Source organism: Bufo gargarizans, chromosome 1 (assembly GCF_014858855.1).
Source record: "Bufo gargarizans isolate SCDJY-AF-19 chromosome 1, ASM1485885v1, whole genome shotgun sequence".
Lineage (NCBI taxonomy): Eukaryota > Metazoa > Chordata > Amphibia > Anura > Bufonidae > Bufo > Bufo gargarizans.
The window spans coordinates 230,634,849-230,654,824 of record NC_058080.1 but is presented as its reverse complement, the minus strand read 5'-3'; the positions used below and the strand labels follow the sequence as shown (position 1 = coordinate 230,654,824).

Below are 19,976 nucleotides of genomic sequence, written 5' to 3'. Positions count from 1 at the left end.
CACTCTGTGCTCCACTGCCAGCTCCTCAATGCCGAACCCCACCAATCCGCTGTTCGGGTGCAGCTCTGTTGCTGGAAGTCAGTGCCGATACTACACAGCACCATCAACCTTGGACCTTGTTACTACTGCAGTACTTCTATTGAAGTTAATGGGGCACATTTACTAAGACTGGCTTTTTACGCTGGTCTTAGTTTCTCCCTTGTGCTGCCATTAGATTCGTCTAATTTATGACGAGGTTTGTGCCCTGTCATTAGTTAGACACGTCTGTGGCAGTCCTTGCGCCTGGTGTAAAAAAGGACGCCAGCCCCTTTAAATTTGAATAAATTTGCCAGTTATAAACGACTTGCTTATTTCTACATTTCCTCTATTTTTTTCCCTCTGATTACACATAAAGGCAGGACACACCCGTTGCAGCAGATGAATTGTGTGTGGTGACTCATGACCACTCAGAATCATGCTTTCTCCTTTGGCTTCAAAATCATTTAGTTCATGGTGAACTTACAAGGAATTCATAGATGCATATTGCTTTAGCATATTTAAGTGCTCTTCTCACAATGTTCCGTATATAGGCACATTTGTAACAGTTGTAGTAAAAGGAGAGCGGCTGAAACCTAGAAAAACACAAGTTCAGCTTTCCATAGAACCGCTGTTGGTGTAAAGGGCAGATGTGTGCTGTGGCGAAACCAACCTCGCCACTGGGTTTTGGAGGGGGCTGTTTAAAAGCCTCTTGCCTCAGGATTATGGCCCATGGTAACTTTTAAACCCCTGAACCTATTCCAGGGAATTTTGGATAGGTTTGTCCCCAAGTTATACTGTTTAAATTGATGTAAGTTATATGTATGGACAATGTAACCTCACAAAGTTGTAACAACTTATAATAAGTGTAACTTGTCAGCTTGGGAGGAATATGCTGGGTGTGGTTCTATTGTCCCATTGTCCCATTGTGTGTTTAAATGGTGATGTCTGTCCTGTTGTCTCCACATGTGTATTGGTGATCTCCCCTTTGTCCTGAGAGATAATTGGATTGTCTTCGGTCGTCTCCCAGGCAGAGAGGAGGAAACCATGATGCATTGTGGGGATATGTTGTATCTGTTCTGTGTCGCAGTCTCCCTTCTGGTCCTCTAGGGGGCGGGAACGATTGGTTGCTGTATTTACATTGTGTGTGTTGTGAATTACTGATTGGTTGGATTTCAAAACCCTGTGGGCAGTACTATGTTTGGTTTTTATCAATAAAAGAGGCTGTACTTGAAGTACAGTCAGACCACTGCTGACCCTCAAGACGGAGCCTTGTCTCGTTATTGGGGGGATTCCCTATATGCTGTTAGAGACTGATTGCCAGGAGTGTAAGCCGATTGGATGCTTTTCCTGTTCGTCTGCTGACAGCTATTTGCGAGGTTCCAGTTTGGAGTGCTATTTTGTATCCAGTTCGGGAGGTTGGTGTTCTGCAGTAGCTGTGCCTGCATCTCGGAAAGGGGCATATCGCCTGAACGGATTTTAACCCCTTGTCTGCTGAAACGGTGCCGTTACATGTGCCACGGCCATGATGAATGAGATGGAAGACTTGCTTTGAGTAGTTCTCAGATCACAGTGTCACTGTCTCATTAGGGGACCAGTCACCACTCTTGACTTATCTATTTTAGTAAATATGTCTATTCTCCGTGAAATAACAGTTCCTCTTGTTACTTCTGCTGGAAATGTATGATTAAGGCCTCATGCACACGACCGTTGTTGTGTTCCCTTCCGCAAAATGGGGTTCCGTTGTTCCGTGATCCGTTTCCGTTTCCGTGTGTCTTCCTTTATTTTTGGAGGCTCACCAGACATGAAGGAAAGTAAAAAAAAGTCAAGTTTGCCATGCAAAAAACCGGACACGTATGACAATCTTGTGTGCCTCCGCGTTTTTTCACGGTCCCATTGACTTGAATGGGTCCGCAAATCGTTTTCCGTGAAAAAAAATAGGACAGGTTATATTTTTTTGATGGACTGGAACCACGGACGCGGATGACAAACCCGCATCCGCGCCCGCGGTGCATCAGCCGAGTTTTCAACGGATCCTTTGAAAGTCAATGGATCCACAGAAAATCACGAAAAACTGAACAACGGACACGGAATGAAACAACGGTCGTGTGCATGAGGCCTTAGGCAGTCAGCAGTGGTGACAGGTCCTCCTTAAAGCGACAGTAGGCAGGGTGGATTAGAAATATATGTGGAAACGTGGATTTGACATGACCTTTCCAGCGTGCAGTTTTTAGCTAAATGGTATGTTTACATATACTCTTGATGTGGAATTTGGCGCAGATTCTGCACGCTGAAAATGATTGAAATTTGTCTTCATTTAGTTAAATGGGGAAATGGCTCGTTCATTCATATGGGTTTTTTCCCCCGCTTGCGGTCTTTATGCAAATTATGCTTTGTAATCCGCGTCCAGAATTCCTATTGAAATGGGCAGGATAAAAAAAACAACACATCTAAACAACATTAAAAAATGTAGAAAACCACATCGCAATAAAAAACGCATCCTAGAAAACCATGAGGAATCCTGAAGCAGATTCCACATCAGTTTTCTTTTTTCAGCACAGAAAAAACTCCTTGTGCAGACTCACTCTGTACAGTCTTGGCGCAGGTCCCGGCCAAGAATAGGACATGTTCTATCTTTTCCAGAACGGACATACACACCAAAATACACGTCTACTTGTTTCCAGCTATTGATCTGCAGATTTTTTTGGCCATGAATTTTAGCCATGTGAACATACCATCATTTTTCTGACATGGATATTACATGGGAGCCACACACAGGGAGGGATTTCTGCGTACAGGTGGTTGGGGGTCCCACAGAACAAATTGTGCATGGCTATTTTAGAGCCATTTTTATGGCTTTTTTTTAACAAAAAAACCGCTGTAGCCACATATTTGCTGTTGGTCGGTACCATCTTGTGAAGTTCTCAACACACATTGGGGGGATCTCTAAACCTATTCATGCCAGTTTTCTGGCACTTTTTCCAGGTGTAAATGTTAGTGAATTTGCTGGGGCTGGAGTCCCAGTGACGGCTCGGCCCTCGAGATGCCCTTGCCCCATCACACCCCACTTATGGACACGGCGTAAAAAAGGGGACTTGCAACTATTTTCAGCCTAAAATAGTCATAAGTCCCTTAGTAAATGTGCCCCAGGGTGTGCAGACATTTGTGGGGGTCATTTATTAAGACCGACATTTTTGACGCCGGTCTTAATCCCCCTTTGCGCTTGTGGTGGATCCGTCAAAGTTATGTAGAGGTACCGGCCTCTACATAACTTCGGTGCATCCACCGCTGGTCTAAATCGACGTCAGCTCTCTTGTGTATATTTAGAACATTTTCTAAGCCTGAAACAGGCGTAGAAAATGATAAATGAGATGGGCCTGCCGGCTCGACCACCTTCCCTGCCTATGCCACGCCCCCTTTTGTAGACCGGGCGGACAAGAATAGGCAGTTATATTAAAGGCTGTCCGCAGATCCGCAATTTGTGGACCGCAAAACCCACAACGGTCGTGTGCATATTGCCTAAAAGTGTTGTCCAGTTTCAGAGTAGCTCCTGAGATTGTGCTGGGACTACACAGCTCCATCCATTGTGCAGTGGATAGAACTGGCTACTTGATTGCTGCTCCCATTCACATAAATGGGAGCAGTGCTGCAGTTACCAGTTCTGTCCACTATAGGACGGATGGAGCTGTGTAACTCCGGTTTCAGAGCTGTTCTGAAACAGCTAATCACTGGATCAGATATTGATGGCCTGTCCTGAGGACAGGCCATTAGTAGGGATGAGTGCAGCACGCCAGACCTGCAGGGTATTGCAAAGTGAGGTCACGGTTATGGGCAAACGAGGGTTACTCACTGTTTGTAGGAGAACCCTGGGCAGGCATGCGGCAGTGAAGGAGAAGCTGACACATAGAAACATAGAATGTGTCGGCAGATAAGAACCATTTGGCCCATTTAGGCCTCATGCACACGACAGTTTTTTTTCACGGTCCGCAAAAACGGGGTCCGTGGGTCCGTGATCCGTGACCGTTTTTTCGTCCGTGGGTCTTCCTTGATTTTTGGAGGATCCACGGACATGAAAAAAAAGTCGTTTTGGCGTCCGCCTGGCCGTGCGGAGCCAAACGGATCCGTCCTGAATTACAATGCAAGTCAATAGGGACGGATCCGTTTGAAGTTGACACAATATGGTGCCATTTCAAACGGATCCGTCCCCATTGACTTTCAATGTAAAGTCTGGAGTTCTTTTATACCATCGGATTGGAGTTTTCTCCAATCCGATGGTATATTTTAACTTGAAGCGTCCCCATCACCATGGGAACGCCTCTATGTTAGAATATACTGTCGGATATGAGCTACATCGTGAAAATCAGATCCGACAGTATATTCTAACACAGAGGCGTTCCCATGGTGATGGGGACGCTTCAGGTTAGAATATACTGAAAAACTGTGTACATGACTGCCCCCTGCTGCCTGGCAGGTGCTGCCAGGCAGCAGGGGGCAGACCCCCCCCCCTGTTTTTAACTCATTGGTGGCCAGTGCGGCCGCCCCCCCTCCCTCCCCTGTAGTTAACTCATTGGTGGCCAGTGCGGCCGCCCCCCCCCCCTCCCTCCCCTGTGCGGCCGCCCCCCCCCTCCCTCTCCTGTAGTAAACTCGTTGGTGTCCAGTGGGCCCCCCCTCCCTCCCCTGTAGTTAACTCGTTGGTGGCCAGTGGGCCCCCCCTCCGTCCGCTATAGATAACTCATTGGTGTCCAGTGGGCCCCCCCTCCGTCCGCTATAGATAACTCATTGGTGTCCAGTGGGCCCCCCCTCCCTCCGCTGTAGATAACTCGTTGGTGGCCAGTGGGCCCTCTCCCCTCCCTCCCCTCCTAATTAAAATCGCCCCCCTATCATTGGTGGCAGTGGTGAGTACCGATCGGAGTCCCAGTGTAATCGCTGGGGCTCCGATCGGTAACCATGGCAACCGGGACGCTACTGCAGTCCCGGTTGCCATGGTAGCTTAGCAATTTGTAGAAGCTTCATACTTACCTGAAGAGCTGCGATGTCTGTGACCGGCCGGGAGCTCCTCCTACTGGTAAGTGAAAGGTCTGTGCGGCGCATTGCTTATAGCACAGACCTGTCACTTACCAGTAGGAGGAGCTCCCGGCCGGTCACAGACATCGCTGCTCTTCAGGTAAGTATAAAGCTTCTACAAATTGCTAAGCTACCATGGCAACCGGGACTGCAGTAGCGTCCCGGTTGCCATGGTTACCGATCGGAGCCCCAGCGATTACACTGGGACTCCGATCGGTACTCACCACTGCCACCAATGATAGGGGGGCGATTTTAATTAGGAGGGGGTGGGAGGGGAGAGGGCCCACTGGCCACCAATGAGTTATCTATAGCGGACGGAGGGGGGGCCCACTGGACACCAATTAGTTAACTAGAGGGGAGGGAGGGGGGGCTGGCTACCAAGAACTTAACTACAGGGGAGGGAGGGGGGCTGGCTACCAAGAAGTTAACTACAGGGGAGGGAGGGGGGGGGGGGGGCGGCCGCACTGGCCACAAATGAGTTAAAAACAGGGGGGGGGGGGGGTCTGCCCCCTGCTGCCTGGCAGCACCTGCCAGGCAGCAGGGGGCAGTCATGTACACAGTTTTTCAGTATATTCTAACCTGAAGCGTCCCCATCACCATGGGAACGCCTCTGTGTTAGAATATACTGTCGGATCTGAGTTTTCGCGAAGTGAAAACTCACCTCTGAAAAAGCTTTTATGCAGACGGATCTTCGGATCCGTCTGTATGAAAGCAACCTACGGCCACGGATCACGGACACGGATGTCAATCTTGTGTGCATCCGTGTTCTTTCACGGACCCATTGACTTGAATGGGTCCGTGAACCGTTGTCCGTCAAAAAAATAGGACAGGTCATATTTTTTTGACGGACAGGATACACGGATCACGGCCTCGGCTGCAAAACGGTGCATTTTCCGATTTTTCCACGGACCCATTGAAAGTCAATGGGTCCGCGAAAAAAAACGGAAAACGGCACAACGGCCACGGATGCACACAACGGTCGTGTGCATGAGGCCTTAGTCTGCCCAATATACTGAATACTATGAATAGCCTTTGGCCCTATCTTATATGAAGGATGGCCTTATGCCTATCCCATGTATGCTTAAACTCCTTCACTGTATTTGCAGCTACCACTTCTGCAGGAAGGCTATTCCATGCATCCACTACTCTCTCAGTAAAGTAATACTTCCCGATATTACTTTTAAACCTTTGTCCCTCTAATTTAAAACTATGTCCTCTTGTAGCAGTTTTTCTTCTTTTAAATATTCTCTCCTCTTTTACCTTGTTGATTCCCTTTATGTATTTAAAAGTTTCTATCATATCCCCTCTGTCTCATCTTTCTTCCAAGCTATACATGTTAAGGTCCTTTAATCTTTCCTGGTAAGTTTTATCCTGCAATCCATGTACCAGTTTAGTAGCTCTTCTCTGAACTCTCTCCAAAGTATCAATATCCTTCTGGAGATATGGTCTCCAGTACTGAGCACAATACTCCAAATGAGGTCTCACTAGTGCTCTGTAGAGCGGCATGAGCACCTTCCTCTTTCTACTGGTAATGCCTCTCCCTATACACCCAAGCATTCTGCTAGCATTTCCTGCTGCTCTATGACATTGTCTGCCTACCTTTAAGTCTTCTGAAATAATGATCCCTAAATCCCTTTCCTCAGATATTGAAGTTAGGACTGCATCACTGATTTTACACAAGTTCCTCTGGGGCACACTCTGTATGTAGGGACCAGGCCTGATGGTGTGTGAGGTGCCCTGGATGTTGCAGGTGTTTTGAGTGCCTGGGGCAAGGTCCCTTTAAGGATCGTGACGCCAGTGCCTGTAACGGTGGCACACCGATTTCTAGTTGTAATAAGTGAGGTACACAGATGGTATGGTGAACCGAACTTTGCTTTACTTGGAACAGTCCAACTTTATACAATACCATGGTAATACAGTCCCTTGCATCAAATACTTCACAAGCAGGCTTAATTCCAATACTGGCAGGTATAATCTTGGCAAGATACTCGGAGGGCAATAATAACACATACACTCAGACCAGGCTGTACCTTCTCCTCAGATATAGTGTACACTGTTCCTTAGAACTCCTGTCTGGTTTCTATTCCAAGGCCCGGACGCCTAAATGCTGGCTTTTATCCTTGGCAAATAAATCTTCCTCCCGTATTTATCCTTGCACTATATTTGTAATCCTTCTGCCCTTCAGCTTACTTGCGTCTAGCTGTGTTCACTGGCGCTGCTTGGCTTGAGGGTACTGCAGGTTTCTCCCAGGAGGCACATCTCTTCTACTGGGGTGAATCTTCTGAGCTAACATAGGCTCATTAACTGCAGGCAGGCTGGGATTCTTCCACTAGCCTCCTGGTGGCAACTAGAAGCCTGGACTGTCTAGCTGCATGTCAGGAGGAGGCCCTCAGCTTGTCTCTGGCTGGTGACTTCTCACTTCTGTCTCCACAGACTCCTGACTACAGACTAAGGCCTCTTTCACACTTGCGTTGTCCGGATCCGACGTGTACTCCACTTGCCGGAATTACACGCCGGATCCGGAAAAACGCAAGTGTACTGAAAGCATTTGAAGACGGATCCGTCTTCAAAATGCTTTCAGTGTTACTATGGCACCCAGGACGCTATTAGAGTCCTGGTTGCCATAGTAGGAGCGGGGAGCGGGGGAGCGGTATACTTACAGTCCGTGCGGCTCCCCCGCTCCCCCTACACTTTCAATGCCTTTCAATGGGCATAAATTCCGGATCTGGCCTTGCAGCAAGTCTTCAGGATTTTTGGCCTGCGCAAAAAGCGCAGCATGCTGCGGTATTTTATCCGGCCAAAAAACGTTCCGTTCCGGAACTGAAGACATCCTGATGCATCCTGAACGGATTTCACCCCATTCAGAATGCATTAGGATAAAACTGATCAGGATTCTTCCGGCATAGAGCCCCGACGACGGAACTCTATGCCGGAAGACAATAACGCAGGTGTGAAAGAGCCCTAACTCCTCCCTGTCTGGGCCTGGACATTTATACTAGGGGCTCCCTATCTCCCTCTAGTGTCTAGGATGCTACACTACACCATAATAGGCCTGCTATGCATGTAACAGGGGAAACAACACATGTAAAAGTACATAGAAAATACATTAAACTGAATAGATAAACATAATGCCACTGTCGCTTAGGAGTAGGAGTAACACGTGACCCAATTGACCCTTGTGTAGTGCCCACCCCTACCTAGTGGGACACTACATGAGCAAATCGACTTCGGTTGAAACATCCGAAGTCGATTCGCATAAAACTTTGTTCTAAGGCTACTTTTCACTCGCGTTTTGTGCGGATCCGTCATGGACGGATCCGTTCAGATAATACAGCCATCTGCATCCGTTCAGAACGGATCAGTTTGTATTATCTTTAACATAGCCAAGACGGATCTGTCTTGAATACTATTGAAAGTCAATGGAGGACGGATCTGTTTTCTATTGTGCCAGATTGTGTCAGTGAAAATGGATCCGTCCCCAATGACTTACATTGTGTGTCAGTGAAAACGGATCCTGTTTGGCTCAGTTTCATCAGACGGACACCAAAACACTGCAAGCAGCGTTTTGGTGTCTGCCTCCAAAGCGGAATGGAGACAGAACGGAGGCAAACTGATGGATTCTGAGCAGATCCTTTTCCATTCAAAATGCATTAGGATCTGTTTTGGACCGCTTGTGAGAGCCCTGAACGGATCTCACAAACGGAAAGCCAAAACGCCAGTGTGAAAGTAGACTAATACTGTACCAAACCCGAGTTCGGGAAATCTTTTTTTTTACGGTACAAATTAATTTATTAAGTTATTACACAAAGTCTCGTGAGACTTCGCGAAGCATTAACTGCGGTTCATTACATTGTAATACTGTACGAAGCTCCTGCTCCATACAGTATTAGAATGAAGTCCGTACAGTATCATCCGAAGTCGATTCGCTCATCCCTAGCCATTAGTATTAAAATTCTGGAATATCCCTTTAAGAGTATGTGGTAGGGCTCATGCACAACAACATTTTTTTTTTGCGGATTGGATTCGGACCCATTCATTTCATTGGCAACGCAAAAGATGCGGACAACACACTTTGTGCCGTCTGCATCTGTATGTCCGTTTCATGGCACCCAAAAAAATTAGAACATGTCCTACGGTATTCTTGTCCGTTTTATGGATGAGGATAGGACTGTTCTATTTATGTACTGGACGTTCTGTTCCGCAAAATGCGGAGCACACACGGCCGGTATCCGTGTTTTGCGTATCCGTCATTCGCAGACCGCAAAACGGGCTACGGCCGTGTGCATGAGCCCTTATAAGTGTAACTCGTGAACATGTATTCTTGCTCAGCTGAGCGTATAACCTATTAGTGAGGGTGTATAGTGGCTGCGCTGGTAGGCAGACATCCTGGTAGAAGGGGCCAGGTTAAGGAAACAGGTCTGGGGAGGCGCGTCATTTGTAGTAGTTTCCGGTGTTCTGGATGTGATAGTTGCATTGTTTCTCAGCTATACTCGACTTCTTCAGGAAATATGAACCTGTGAACACAAATCACTCCATGACAGACATGTATTGTACAAAGGAGCAGCCGCCAATGAAAACTGACAAATGTTACTTAAATAGTTAAAAAGGGCAGGAAATTTGAGTCTGATGGGCTGAGCAGTGGGGGCAGTACTAGTGATCTAGGGTGTGTCAGAGAGGGATCACTTCTCTACCACTCTGGGCTGTGTCTGTCTCTGCTTGCTGCCTGCAGACTAGGTTGGTCAGGAGCATCTCCCTGCTTGTTACTTCTCAGAAATAGCAGTAAGTACCCTTTTACAGCTTCTGTTTCAGGGTGTTAGATGTCCGTCTGACTAGGCAGGCACTTTGGCTAAGGTAGAATTCTGGCATAGAAACGAGCAGTAATGCTGTACGCTAATAGTTGTAGAGCTTTCTGCTGTTCGGAAGAGTTTAGGCTACAAGTTTTCAGACTTGGATATTTTTTTGTTGTTGTCATGGAATACTTTCTAAAGAAAAGTGTATCATGTAATACTGATATATATACTAGATCAGTGATGGCTAACCTCCGGCACTCCAGCTGTTGTGAAACTACGACTCCCAGCATGCTCCATTCATTTATATGGAGTTCTGAGAACAGCCAAGCAAATGTGCATCTTGGGAGTTGTAGTTTTACCACAGTCGGAGTGCCAGCACTAGATGAACAAAAGTATTAGGACACCTACCCTTCACACCCACAGGAGATTTTATGCCTATTCTAAGTTCATAGCCATTAATACAGAGTCATTGTACCCCCCCCCCCCCCCATCCATCCTTTGCAGCTAAAACAAATATCACTTTTCTAGTAAGGCTTTCTACAAGAATTTTGAGGGTGTCTTTAGGAATTTATGCCCATTTATTCAGAAGAGCATTTGTGAGGTCAGACACTGATGTTGGAGGACAGGGCCTGGCTAGCAATCTCTGTTCTGGTTCATCCCAAAGGTGTTTGATGGGGTTGAAGTCAGGGCTCTGTTCGTCCACACCAAACTCCCCTAACCCTGCCTTTATGGATGTTGCTTTGTGCTCTGGGGCACAGTCATGCTGGAACAGAAAAGGGCTTTCCCCAATGTTGGAAGTATACAATTGTCCAAAATGTCTTGGTATGATGAAGCATTAAGATTTCCCTGTACTTGGAATAAGGGACCTAGGCCAACCCCTAAAAAACAACCCCATACTTAGCATTAACCCTCCTCTACCAATCTTTAAAGTTGGCACAATGCTGTGAGGCAAATAACGGTCTGGCATTTGCCAAACCCAGAATCTCCCATCAGACTGCCACATAGAGAAGTGTGATTCATCACTCCACAGAATACTTTTCCATTGCCCCAGAGTCCAGTGGTAGTGTGCTTCAGACCAAGTCAGTTGATGCTTGGTGATGTAAGGCTTGCATATAGCTGCTCCTCATGGAAACACCTGCAATGAAGCTCCCAACACAGTTTTTTTTTTTGATGATGTTAATGCCAGAGGAGGTTTGAAACTCATCGGTTGGAGTGGGCAGAGTTTTGGCGACTTTCATGCACTATACGCGTCAGCATTCGGTGACTCCCCCTCTGTATCATTATGTGGTCTACTAGTGGTTCTTAATTCCACTTTACAATAACACCACTTACAGTTGATCATAGAATATCTAGGAGGGAAGAAATGTCATGAACTGACTTGTAATGGTGGCTTATTACAGCACCATGCTCAAATTCATTAGAACGAGCCATTCTTTCACAAATGTAAGTAAAGGCAGATTGCAGGGCTAGGTGCTGGATAGGAGTGAATAAAACACCTGAATTCAATGATACTTTTGTCCATATAGCATATACTGTTAGGTAAACCTTTAAAGTATTTGATGTAGTGGGACACTACTACACCCAGATTGTGACTAAATCTTACTTTGTTGGACCAGATTCAAAATATGGTCCCAATTCCAAATTATGGGGACTGTGAATCCACTGGATGGGCAATAGTTGCCTACCTGGGATCCTGTCAATCTTTCCCATATCCATATATGATTGTGTATATAAATACTGCCCCTCTTCCCCTTGTGAAGTTCTCAAGATCAGACTACAGTATGTCAGGAAGTTGCCTCACAGTTACAGTTATCAGTGCTGAAGTCTGTCCTTTTAGCCACAGCCTTTATAGTAATATTTCCGCCCCATTCACATGAGAGTACTTTGGCTCTGCATTTATTTGCCGATCGGATGCGCACCCATTCATGTCAGTGGGGCCACAAAAAATGCACATCGTGTGCTGTCCGCATTCGTACGTCCGTTCCTTAGACCCGCAAAAAAGAACATGCCCTATTCGTGTCTGTTTTGCAGACAAGAATAGTCATTGTTGCAATGTCTGCAAAAAACGATGCAACGTGGACGTCACACTACTGTCATCTGTATTTTTCGTTGATCCGCATATTGTGGACCAGAAAGTAGATAGTCATTTTAATACATTCTTCATCCAGCTTTAGCAGGAGTCGGTGCAATACATCTGACTGGAAAGCAAGGTCGTTTGACTGCTCTCCGTGTAGGTGTCCTATTACTGTAATTTAAACCTAGGTGCATCTGAACACAATACAGCGGAGGATTAAATGATTTCTGTAATGACTACCTCGGGTGTGAGCTTTGCTGGGGCCTAAAGGTCCCTTTACAAAGGAAGATATCGAGACTGAACCATTCTTTCCCGATAATCGCCTTTATGCCAGCGGAGGTGAGAGCTGCATTTCCACACGGCAATCATCTCCTCTGTGGGGGATGAGCGATCACTACTGCATTCGCTCATCCCCATACAGATTCATTGTTTTTGGGCAGCAGATGGCTGTTTACACAGGGTGATCTACTGCCCAGAAAAGATGATGCTGGTCAAGCATCACTATGCCTCCACCCGATGCAAGCTTGTGAGTATATTAATACACTATACATACTTTGCTTTCTTGAATAATTGTTGGAGTTTCCTGTTAATAAGCAAGTCTGCACTTTGCATTCTTTGTCTCACAGCTGGTCATCTGCCAGTGATGTAGGTTTACATCCATGGCCTTGATTTAAGACAATGGCTGTAGCATATTTTCATCTAACTTCTATTGTTCTTCTCTTTGCAGCTCCGGAAAAAGCATCCAGAAGCAAAATGGTGAGCTGTCTCTACTTCATTAATGAGAAAGTCAGATCAAACGGGTTTGTGTATTTCTCGGTCAGAAAAATAAGGCTATAAAATCTGTGTCACCCCGTGTTAGAAGACCAGAGTTGGACCAGAGTCGGTCTGGGTTTTTCTTGCCAATTGCATATTGAAAATACCTTGATGAATGTGAACGTCCTAAAAAGTTATTGCAGTCTAGAACAGAATGCCTTTGCGTGTATGGATGGCTTTAGGGCTCATGCACACAACCTGTTCTTTGGCATGTGGCGTCCTTTGGCCCCCTACTATGGGGCTGTAGGAACTCGGAGTGCTGGTTCTTCTGTTTACCTCTGTATTATGTACTTATTCCCCCCTAGAAGCATTTCTCTGTAATACCGTATCTGATGCAACAGGGCATGATTCATGTTTGTCAGATTCCATACCAATCAAAGAGAAAAGGCCTTTGTGTGAAATCAAAGACATGCAGAGGCAAAAAAAGGGCCCCATAGACCTTTGTCTGTATCGTAATATGGCGCCCTGCAACATGGAACTTTTATGTAGATGTCATAAAGCTGTGCACATGAGGCCATAGTTAAAGGGGTTGTGCAGTGGCTTAATATTGTGACCTATCCTCAGGATAGATCATCAATATCAGATCAGCGGGGTTCCAACCCCTGGCAGCCCCACCGATCAGCTGTTAGTAGGAGTAGCGGTGCTCGTGCAAGCACTGCTTTCTCTTCAAAATTACCTGTGCGTTGTCTCCTTTGCAGTGACAGTGCAATGTAATTACAACTGCTTGTCCCAGTCACTTCAATAGGACAGAGCAGTTGTAATTGCACTGCGCTGCCTCTACAAGAAGATGCGCAGGTATTTTTGAAGAGGAAGCAGTCCTTGCATAAGCGCCGCTACCCCTACAAACAGCTGATTGGCAGGGGTGCCAGGAGTCGGACCCCTGCCCATCTGACTCTAATAACCTAAAGTTTGTTAATATTAAAGAGGACCTTTCACTAGAATAAAAAATCTAAACTAACTATACAGACATGGAGAGCGGTGCCCAGGGATCTCCCTGCACTTACTGTTATACCTGGGCGCCGCTCCGTTCTCCCATTATAGCCTCCGGTATCTTCATAGTTAGGCTCCACCCAGGGGAACCTGCTGGCGTCTCATTCTCCCAGGCTGTAGCGCTGGCCGATCGCAGCGCTCAGCTTATAGCCTGAGAGGCTTTTTTTTCTCTCAGGCTATGAGCTGAGCGCTGCGATTGGCCAGCGCTACAGCATGGGAGAATGAGACGCCGGCAGGTCCAACTGGGTGGAGCCTAACATATGAAGATACCGGAGGCTATACCGGGAGAACGGAGCGGCACCCAGGTATAACAGTAAGTGCAGGGAGATCCCTGGGCGCCGCTCTCCATGTCTGTATAGTTAGTTTAGATTTTTTTATTCTAGTGAAAGGTCCTCTTTAAGCTACTGCAAAACCCCTGTTTCTTGTCTCTTGTTTTCAGTCACAATCATAGGTAACTCGTAGGTAATGAGTCAGAACAACTGGACACAAGTTGGACATTTCACTAGTCATCCAACTGGCTTTCTCAATTAGAATGACTAATTTTGAATTTAAAGGGGTATTCTGGTTATATAAAGTTATCCGTTATCCGCTATCCACAGGATCTGAGATAACTATTAGATTTGTGGTGGTCCTCCTGCTGGGACCCCCACTGATCATGGGGCCCTGTATCCCTTTGGAGCCCCCATAAAATGTATGGAGTGGCCGGTTGGGCATGCGCCCTGCTGCTCCATTAATTTCTATGGGAGTTTCCGAGTACGGTGCTCGGCTGTTCCTTTAGGGGGCTCCATAGGGTACAGGGCCCCTGTTCTCATGATTTGTGGGGGCACAGTAGTAGGACCCCCCCAATCTAATAGTTATCCCCTATCCTGTGGGGCTCATGCACACATCCATATTTTGCGGATCCGCAAAACAAGGATATGACCTGTGTGTTTCGCAATTTACGGAATTTACAAGAATAGGGCGTGTTCTATCTTTTTTTTTTTTTTTTTTTTTGCTGGGCCACGGAACGGAGCAACGAATATGGACAGCACATGGTGTGCTGTCCGCATCTCTTGCGGCCCTATTGAAATGAATAGGTCCGCAAAATTGCGGTCGTGTGAGTGAGACTTTATAATGAGGTTGAACTGGATGGACAGATGTCTGTCTTCAGCCTTACAAACTATGGGGGAGATTTATCAACCTGGTGTAAAGTAGAACTGTCTTAGTTGCCCATAGCAACCAATCAGCTTCCCCTTTTCATTTACCAAAGGAGCTCTGAAAAATGAACGGTGTCATCTGATTGGTTGCTATAGACAAGTAAGCCAGTTTCCCTTTACGCCAGTTTTATAAATCTCCCCCCTTTGTTACTAGGTTGCTTTCTCCTAATGTTTTATGGAAAAATTTACACATTTTTCTATTAAATATTTCTCATTTTGACGGAAAAAGACAACTCCAGGACTTGTATTTAATGCTGGATGTTAGCTGAAAATGCAGCTTCTTAGCTCTGTGATATGTTATCATAACCAGAGGATTTCCTCCTGTATCGAAGACGTCCGCGGAGCTCTACAAATGTTGACGTGTTCAGCTCTTTCTCTTCTTTCCAGTATTATTTTCACTCTCTGTAGTGAAACCACCTCCCCTCCCAAAAATAAATAAAAAACTTCTTGGAGGCTGATCTACGTAACTAGGGCAATGTGCCTGGTCATATGAGCGAGCCGTTGCCTCCAGCTGCTGGCTGTGCTCAGTAACCCCGTCGGTGCTGGTGTCCATGAGCGTTCCTCATTAGCAGTGCAACTAATACACTCATCTCATAATGAAATTGTGTTTGACTCTAGCAACTAACTGTGTCACTGTGTAGCAGTTTTATATGAACACTCTGAGGGATCACATAGTTCAATGCCAGTTTCTATGAATTTCAAGAAACGGCACCAAACCCGTCCACGTGTCTAGTATCGCAGCTCAGCCCCATTCAGCTGAAAAACTGCATCAAGAACTGAATGGATGAATCCAGACAGAAAAGGTCTGGAAAGGGCAACACAAAGGTCTCGCACTATGCCCCACTTAAAGGTCCTATGTCATCAGGAAATGACCTTTTCTTTTATGTTAAAGGGGTTCTCTGGGGGATTGATGGCCTATCATCAGAATAGGTCACTGCTCTGCCCAGACATCCGGCGCTTCCACACATCATTGATGCATTCCTGCGTTTGTCTTTTGTGTGATCATGTATCTGTGATTGTCACAGTATGCCTACCATTGCCGGGCCACAGTATGCCTACCATTGCCGGGCCACAGTATGCCTACCATTGCCGGGCCACAGTATGCCTACCATTGCCGGGCCACAGTATGCCTACCATTGCCGGGCCACAGTATGCCTACCATTGCCGGGCCACAGTATGCCTACCATTGCCGGGCCACAGTATGCCTACCATTGCCGGGCCACAGTATGCCTACCATTGCCTACCATATTTTTGCACAGCTGTGACCAGACCTCTTGCTCTTTAGTAATGATGGGCTGGCCATTTTTTTTTTATGTGCCACCTTGACACTGCAGTGGTGGCAGTGGATACAATTCGCACCCATTTATTTGGATATGTATCTAGTTATGTTATATTTAGGTACTCTATATTGGACCCATTGTGCGTGGTTGACTGTTTTCGGATTTTCTGGTCTGTTTCCTTGTTAGTGCGGTACGTGTGAGGGTGAGGATTATTTCCCTGCTACACGGGGTACCCCGTCTTCCCATGACCGTGTGCCTTATGTTGTTTTTCTGTGTATTTTATGTATTAATAAAACTGCATATATTTTAAGTGTTCGTCAAACTTTTTGGGGGTTATTGGGTGTTGTGTGGTGTGTGGGTGTTTTTTTTTTTTTCTCTATCAGAATAGGTCATCCATATCAGATTAGTCGGGGTCCGACTCCTGGCAGTACGTGAGCACTTCTTTCTAGGCCATGTGATGTTATGTTCATCGTCCTTAGGCCTCATGCACACGACCGTTGTGTGCATCCGTGGCCGTTGTGCCGTTTTTCAGGGTTTTTTTTCGCGGACCCATTGACTTTCAATGGGTCCGTGGAAAAATCGGAAAATGCACCGTTTGGCAGCCGCATCCGTGATCCATGTTTCCTGGGCGTGAAAAAAATATGACCTGTCCTATATTTTTCACGGCCAACGGTTTACGGACCCGTTCAAGTCAATGGGTCCGTGAAAAAGCACGGATGCACACAAGATTGTCATCCGTGTCCGTTTTTTCCTATCATTTCAATGGCAAACTTGACTTAGATTTTTTTTTCCATTTTTTCATGTCCGTGGATCCCCCAAAAATCAAAAAAGACCCACGGGCGAAAAAACGGTCACGGATCATGGACCTACGGACCCTGTTTTTGCGGACCTTAAAAAAAAAAAAACGGTTGTGTGCATGAGGCCTTAGTCTCATTCAAGTGAATGGGGCTGAACTGCAATTCCAAGCACAGGCGCTATGCAGTGAACGTAGGAGGATGAGGCGCTCATAGGAGCTCCAGTGAGTGCTGCGGCATCCTCGTATGGCTGATTGGTGGGGATGCCTGGGGTTTGGACACCGCTGATTTCATAACGATGACCTATCCTATGTATTGGCCATCAATATCAAAATCCCAGAGAACCCCTTCAAAAATATATTTTAAGAATGTTTGGTAATGTGTATTTGAGATTATTATTATTATTATTATTATTATTATTATTATCTAGAATTTACTACATACGGTATAAAGCCCCCTGTCTGTATTTTGTGAGAAGATGCACTGATTTCTTTATGGCATGTCCTAGGCAGGGAGTTTATGAAGTCTTGTTAGAAAAGCCATTTAGTCAGAAGCATTTTCCACTGTGTATGTTTTCTGTAAAAGTAACATGTTACTATTTTGGGCAGTACTGGTAATTGTCCAGATCTACGTGATATTTGAGCTCGTTACTATGGGACTATGTGTCAGGACTGGGAATCCCTTGAGTACTCATTCTGCAGTCCTGTTCTTCAGTATTATATATGAGTTGGAACACATACTATACTCATTGTGGCCTCCTTAGCTTGTTTTTACATATACTGTATCTGTCTTTGACAGTAAATTAGCATCAGATAGTGGTATATATATTATGCATGAAGAATCGTTACTACAGGGAGATGGGAAGGGATAATGCATCATGTCTGTCAGAGCTCCTGACCCCAGTGTATACAGCAGACCACATCAGTCCAAGACGAGTTGGTCCACTACATAGAACTGGCATAATTTAATTTTCCACTGACTATGAAACAAGTTTAATGCAGGAAGACCAGGCACTCTTGAACCTTTAAAATCAAGCAGCGCCATGCTATAATACTGAGATGCACAGTAACCTCTTTGAGGACACCACTCCTTTATCTAGACCCAATGGCCTGTGGCAGAATTTCGGTCATGTCACATACTATGCATACTGGCCTCCTTCTGTTCGGAGGATTGCTTTGAAATACAAGAATTTGAAAAATAAATATGCCATAAATGTCTGATGGATACAAGTCCCACCTGCACTTATCTGTAGAATAGGGAGGGGCATGCAGTCCACTGGATTTGGGCTGTGAGAGGTGGCCTAGCAGAACAGCTGAGCTCACTTTGCTGTGCTGCTTCTATAAGTCCCATAGCACTGAACAGGAGTTATGAAAACTATGTGAAACAACAACCTAACTTAAGAAACCATGTAACTTTTTTTTATTTAGTCTTTTTTTTTTAAATATTTTTATAAATTAACAATGTCCAGAAGATGCTCTCCATCCACCACAGTCCTGTATTGTGACATTGCTGTCACAGCAATAGTAAGTACATATGCACCTCCCCTCCAGTACACAGGAAATTAACAATGAGGTGTACAACAATTGTTTCGGTGGGTGCTGGCACAGCTCGCCTCCACCAAGTAAAGGGGATGTAGACACTGAACCACTTAGAGGACTGCCAACCATAAGTACAAAGTGTCATCAGTAATACCAATCACACCAGGCCCAGACAATATCTCTGAAGCTCCCGGACTGAAAACGAAGGTAAACCGGGGCGGACTGGTCATAGACCCTACAGGCAGTGTCGGACTGGGGTACCTAGGGCCCACCAGTAAAATTTATTTTGGGGGCCCACCCTACAGATACATTCAAATATAATAAATAATCTAACAAGTTTGTTATATGAACATAGGCTGGTTGAGGTGCTGTACATTGAATAAATGTATGTAGTGCAGTAAGTTTAATGTGTTATGTGCCACTTGTGCAGGGGGTGATAGACTAGGGGCCCACCGGGGGTTTTCCCTGTACCCCTGTGGACCAGTCCGAGCCTGCCTACAGGCAAATTTTCGGGTGGTCTGATGCCCCAGGGAACCACCCAGACTCTTCCATGTAAATAATGAGTTACCTATGTACCCAGCCAATGACCGCACACGCTCTCCTGAATTCAACTGCTGTGGCCGCATCTTACCTCTTAAGCCCCCCTGCTCCATATCTTAATCAGAGACAACTGGAGGAGGAGAACAGAAAATGGCAGCTATTGATGACCGGCATAGAGGGACAGCTTTTGGGGCAATATATTGTGCTGCATCGTGGTTTTTCATTTTTTTTTTTTTTTTTTTTTTGGGGGGTGGTATTTTCTCCTATGTTATTACTGACTCCACCTACTTGTATTGCCCCACCTTCCTTCTGTCAATATGGAACCGAATACAACATGGGGCCACTTTTAGTTGTGTGTTTTTTTTGTTTGTTTTGTTTCCCCCCTGATGGTTCAGGGCAGGCATGATACAGTGATGTCATCGTGCCTGCTGCACCGAGCCACAGACAGCACAGACTGGAGACCAGAGCTCTTTTACTCTGAACCATTCCTTGGGGGCTAGGTGAGTATTTGAACTAAGGGTCATCACTGTGTATGGGGAACTTATAGGAGCATCATACTGGGTGGGGGACACATGGGGGCATTATACTCCATATGGAGCACTAAGGGATCATACTGCGTGGGGATGCACTACAAGGGTATCATAATATGTCTGAGGCACAAACAGTGCAACCCGGGGTGGGATTAAAATTTTTTACAGGTTCCCTACTCAACGGTGGACATGCGGCGTCACGACACGTTTACATATACATACAACATATATATGCAATGCAAATGCACATAAATGTCATATACATGCATATATACACATACCACCCAACTAAGGAGCTAATCTATCAGCGGCGTGCAAAGCAATGGAAGCGAGCATCTCCAGCAGAGATGAT

The 19,976-nt window shown here is 45.9% G+C and overlaps 1 protein-coding gene across 1 annotated transcript in view; it reads left to right on the top strand.

Moving 5' to 3' along the window:
* Positions 1-9,730: 9,730 nt before the first annotated feature.
* ANXA5 (annexin A5) overlaps positions 9,731-19,976 on the top strand; it is a 57,972-nt gene continuing 47,726 nt past the window's right edge. Inside the window, exons 1-2 of the mRNA XM_044302039.1 lie at positions 9,731-9,858; positions 12,671-12,699. Coding sequence (XP_044157974.1) covers positions 12,697-12,699 — 3 coding nt within the window. The 5' untranslated portion in view covers positions 9,731-9,858; positions 12,671-12,696. The remainder of the gene's footprint in view (positions 9,859-12,670; positions 12,700-19,976) is intronic.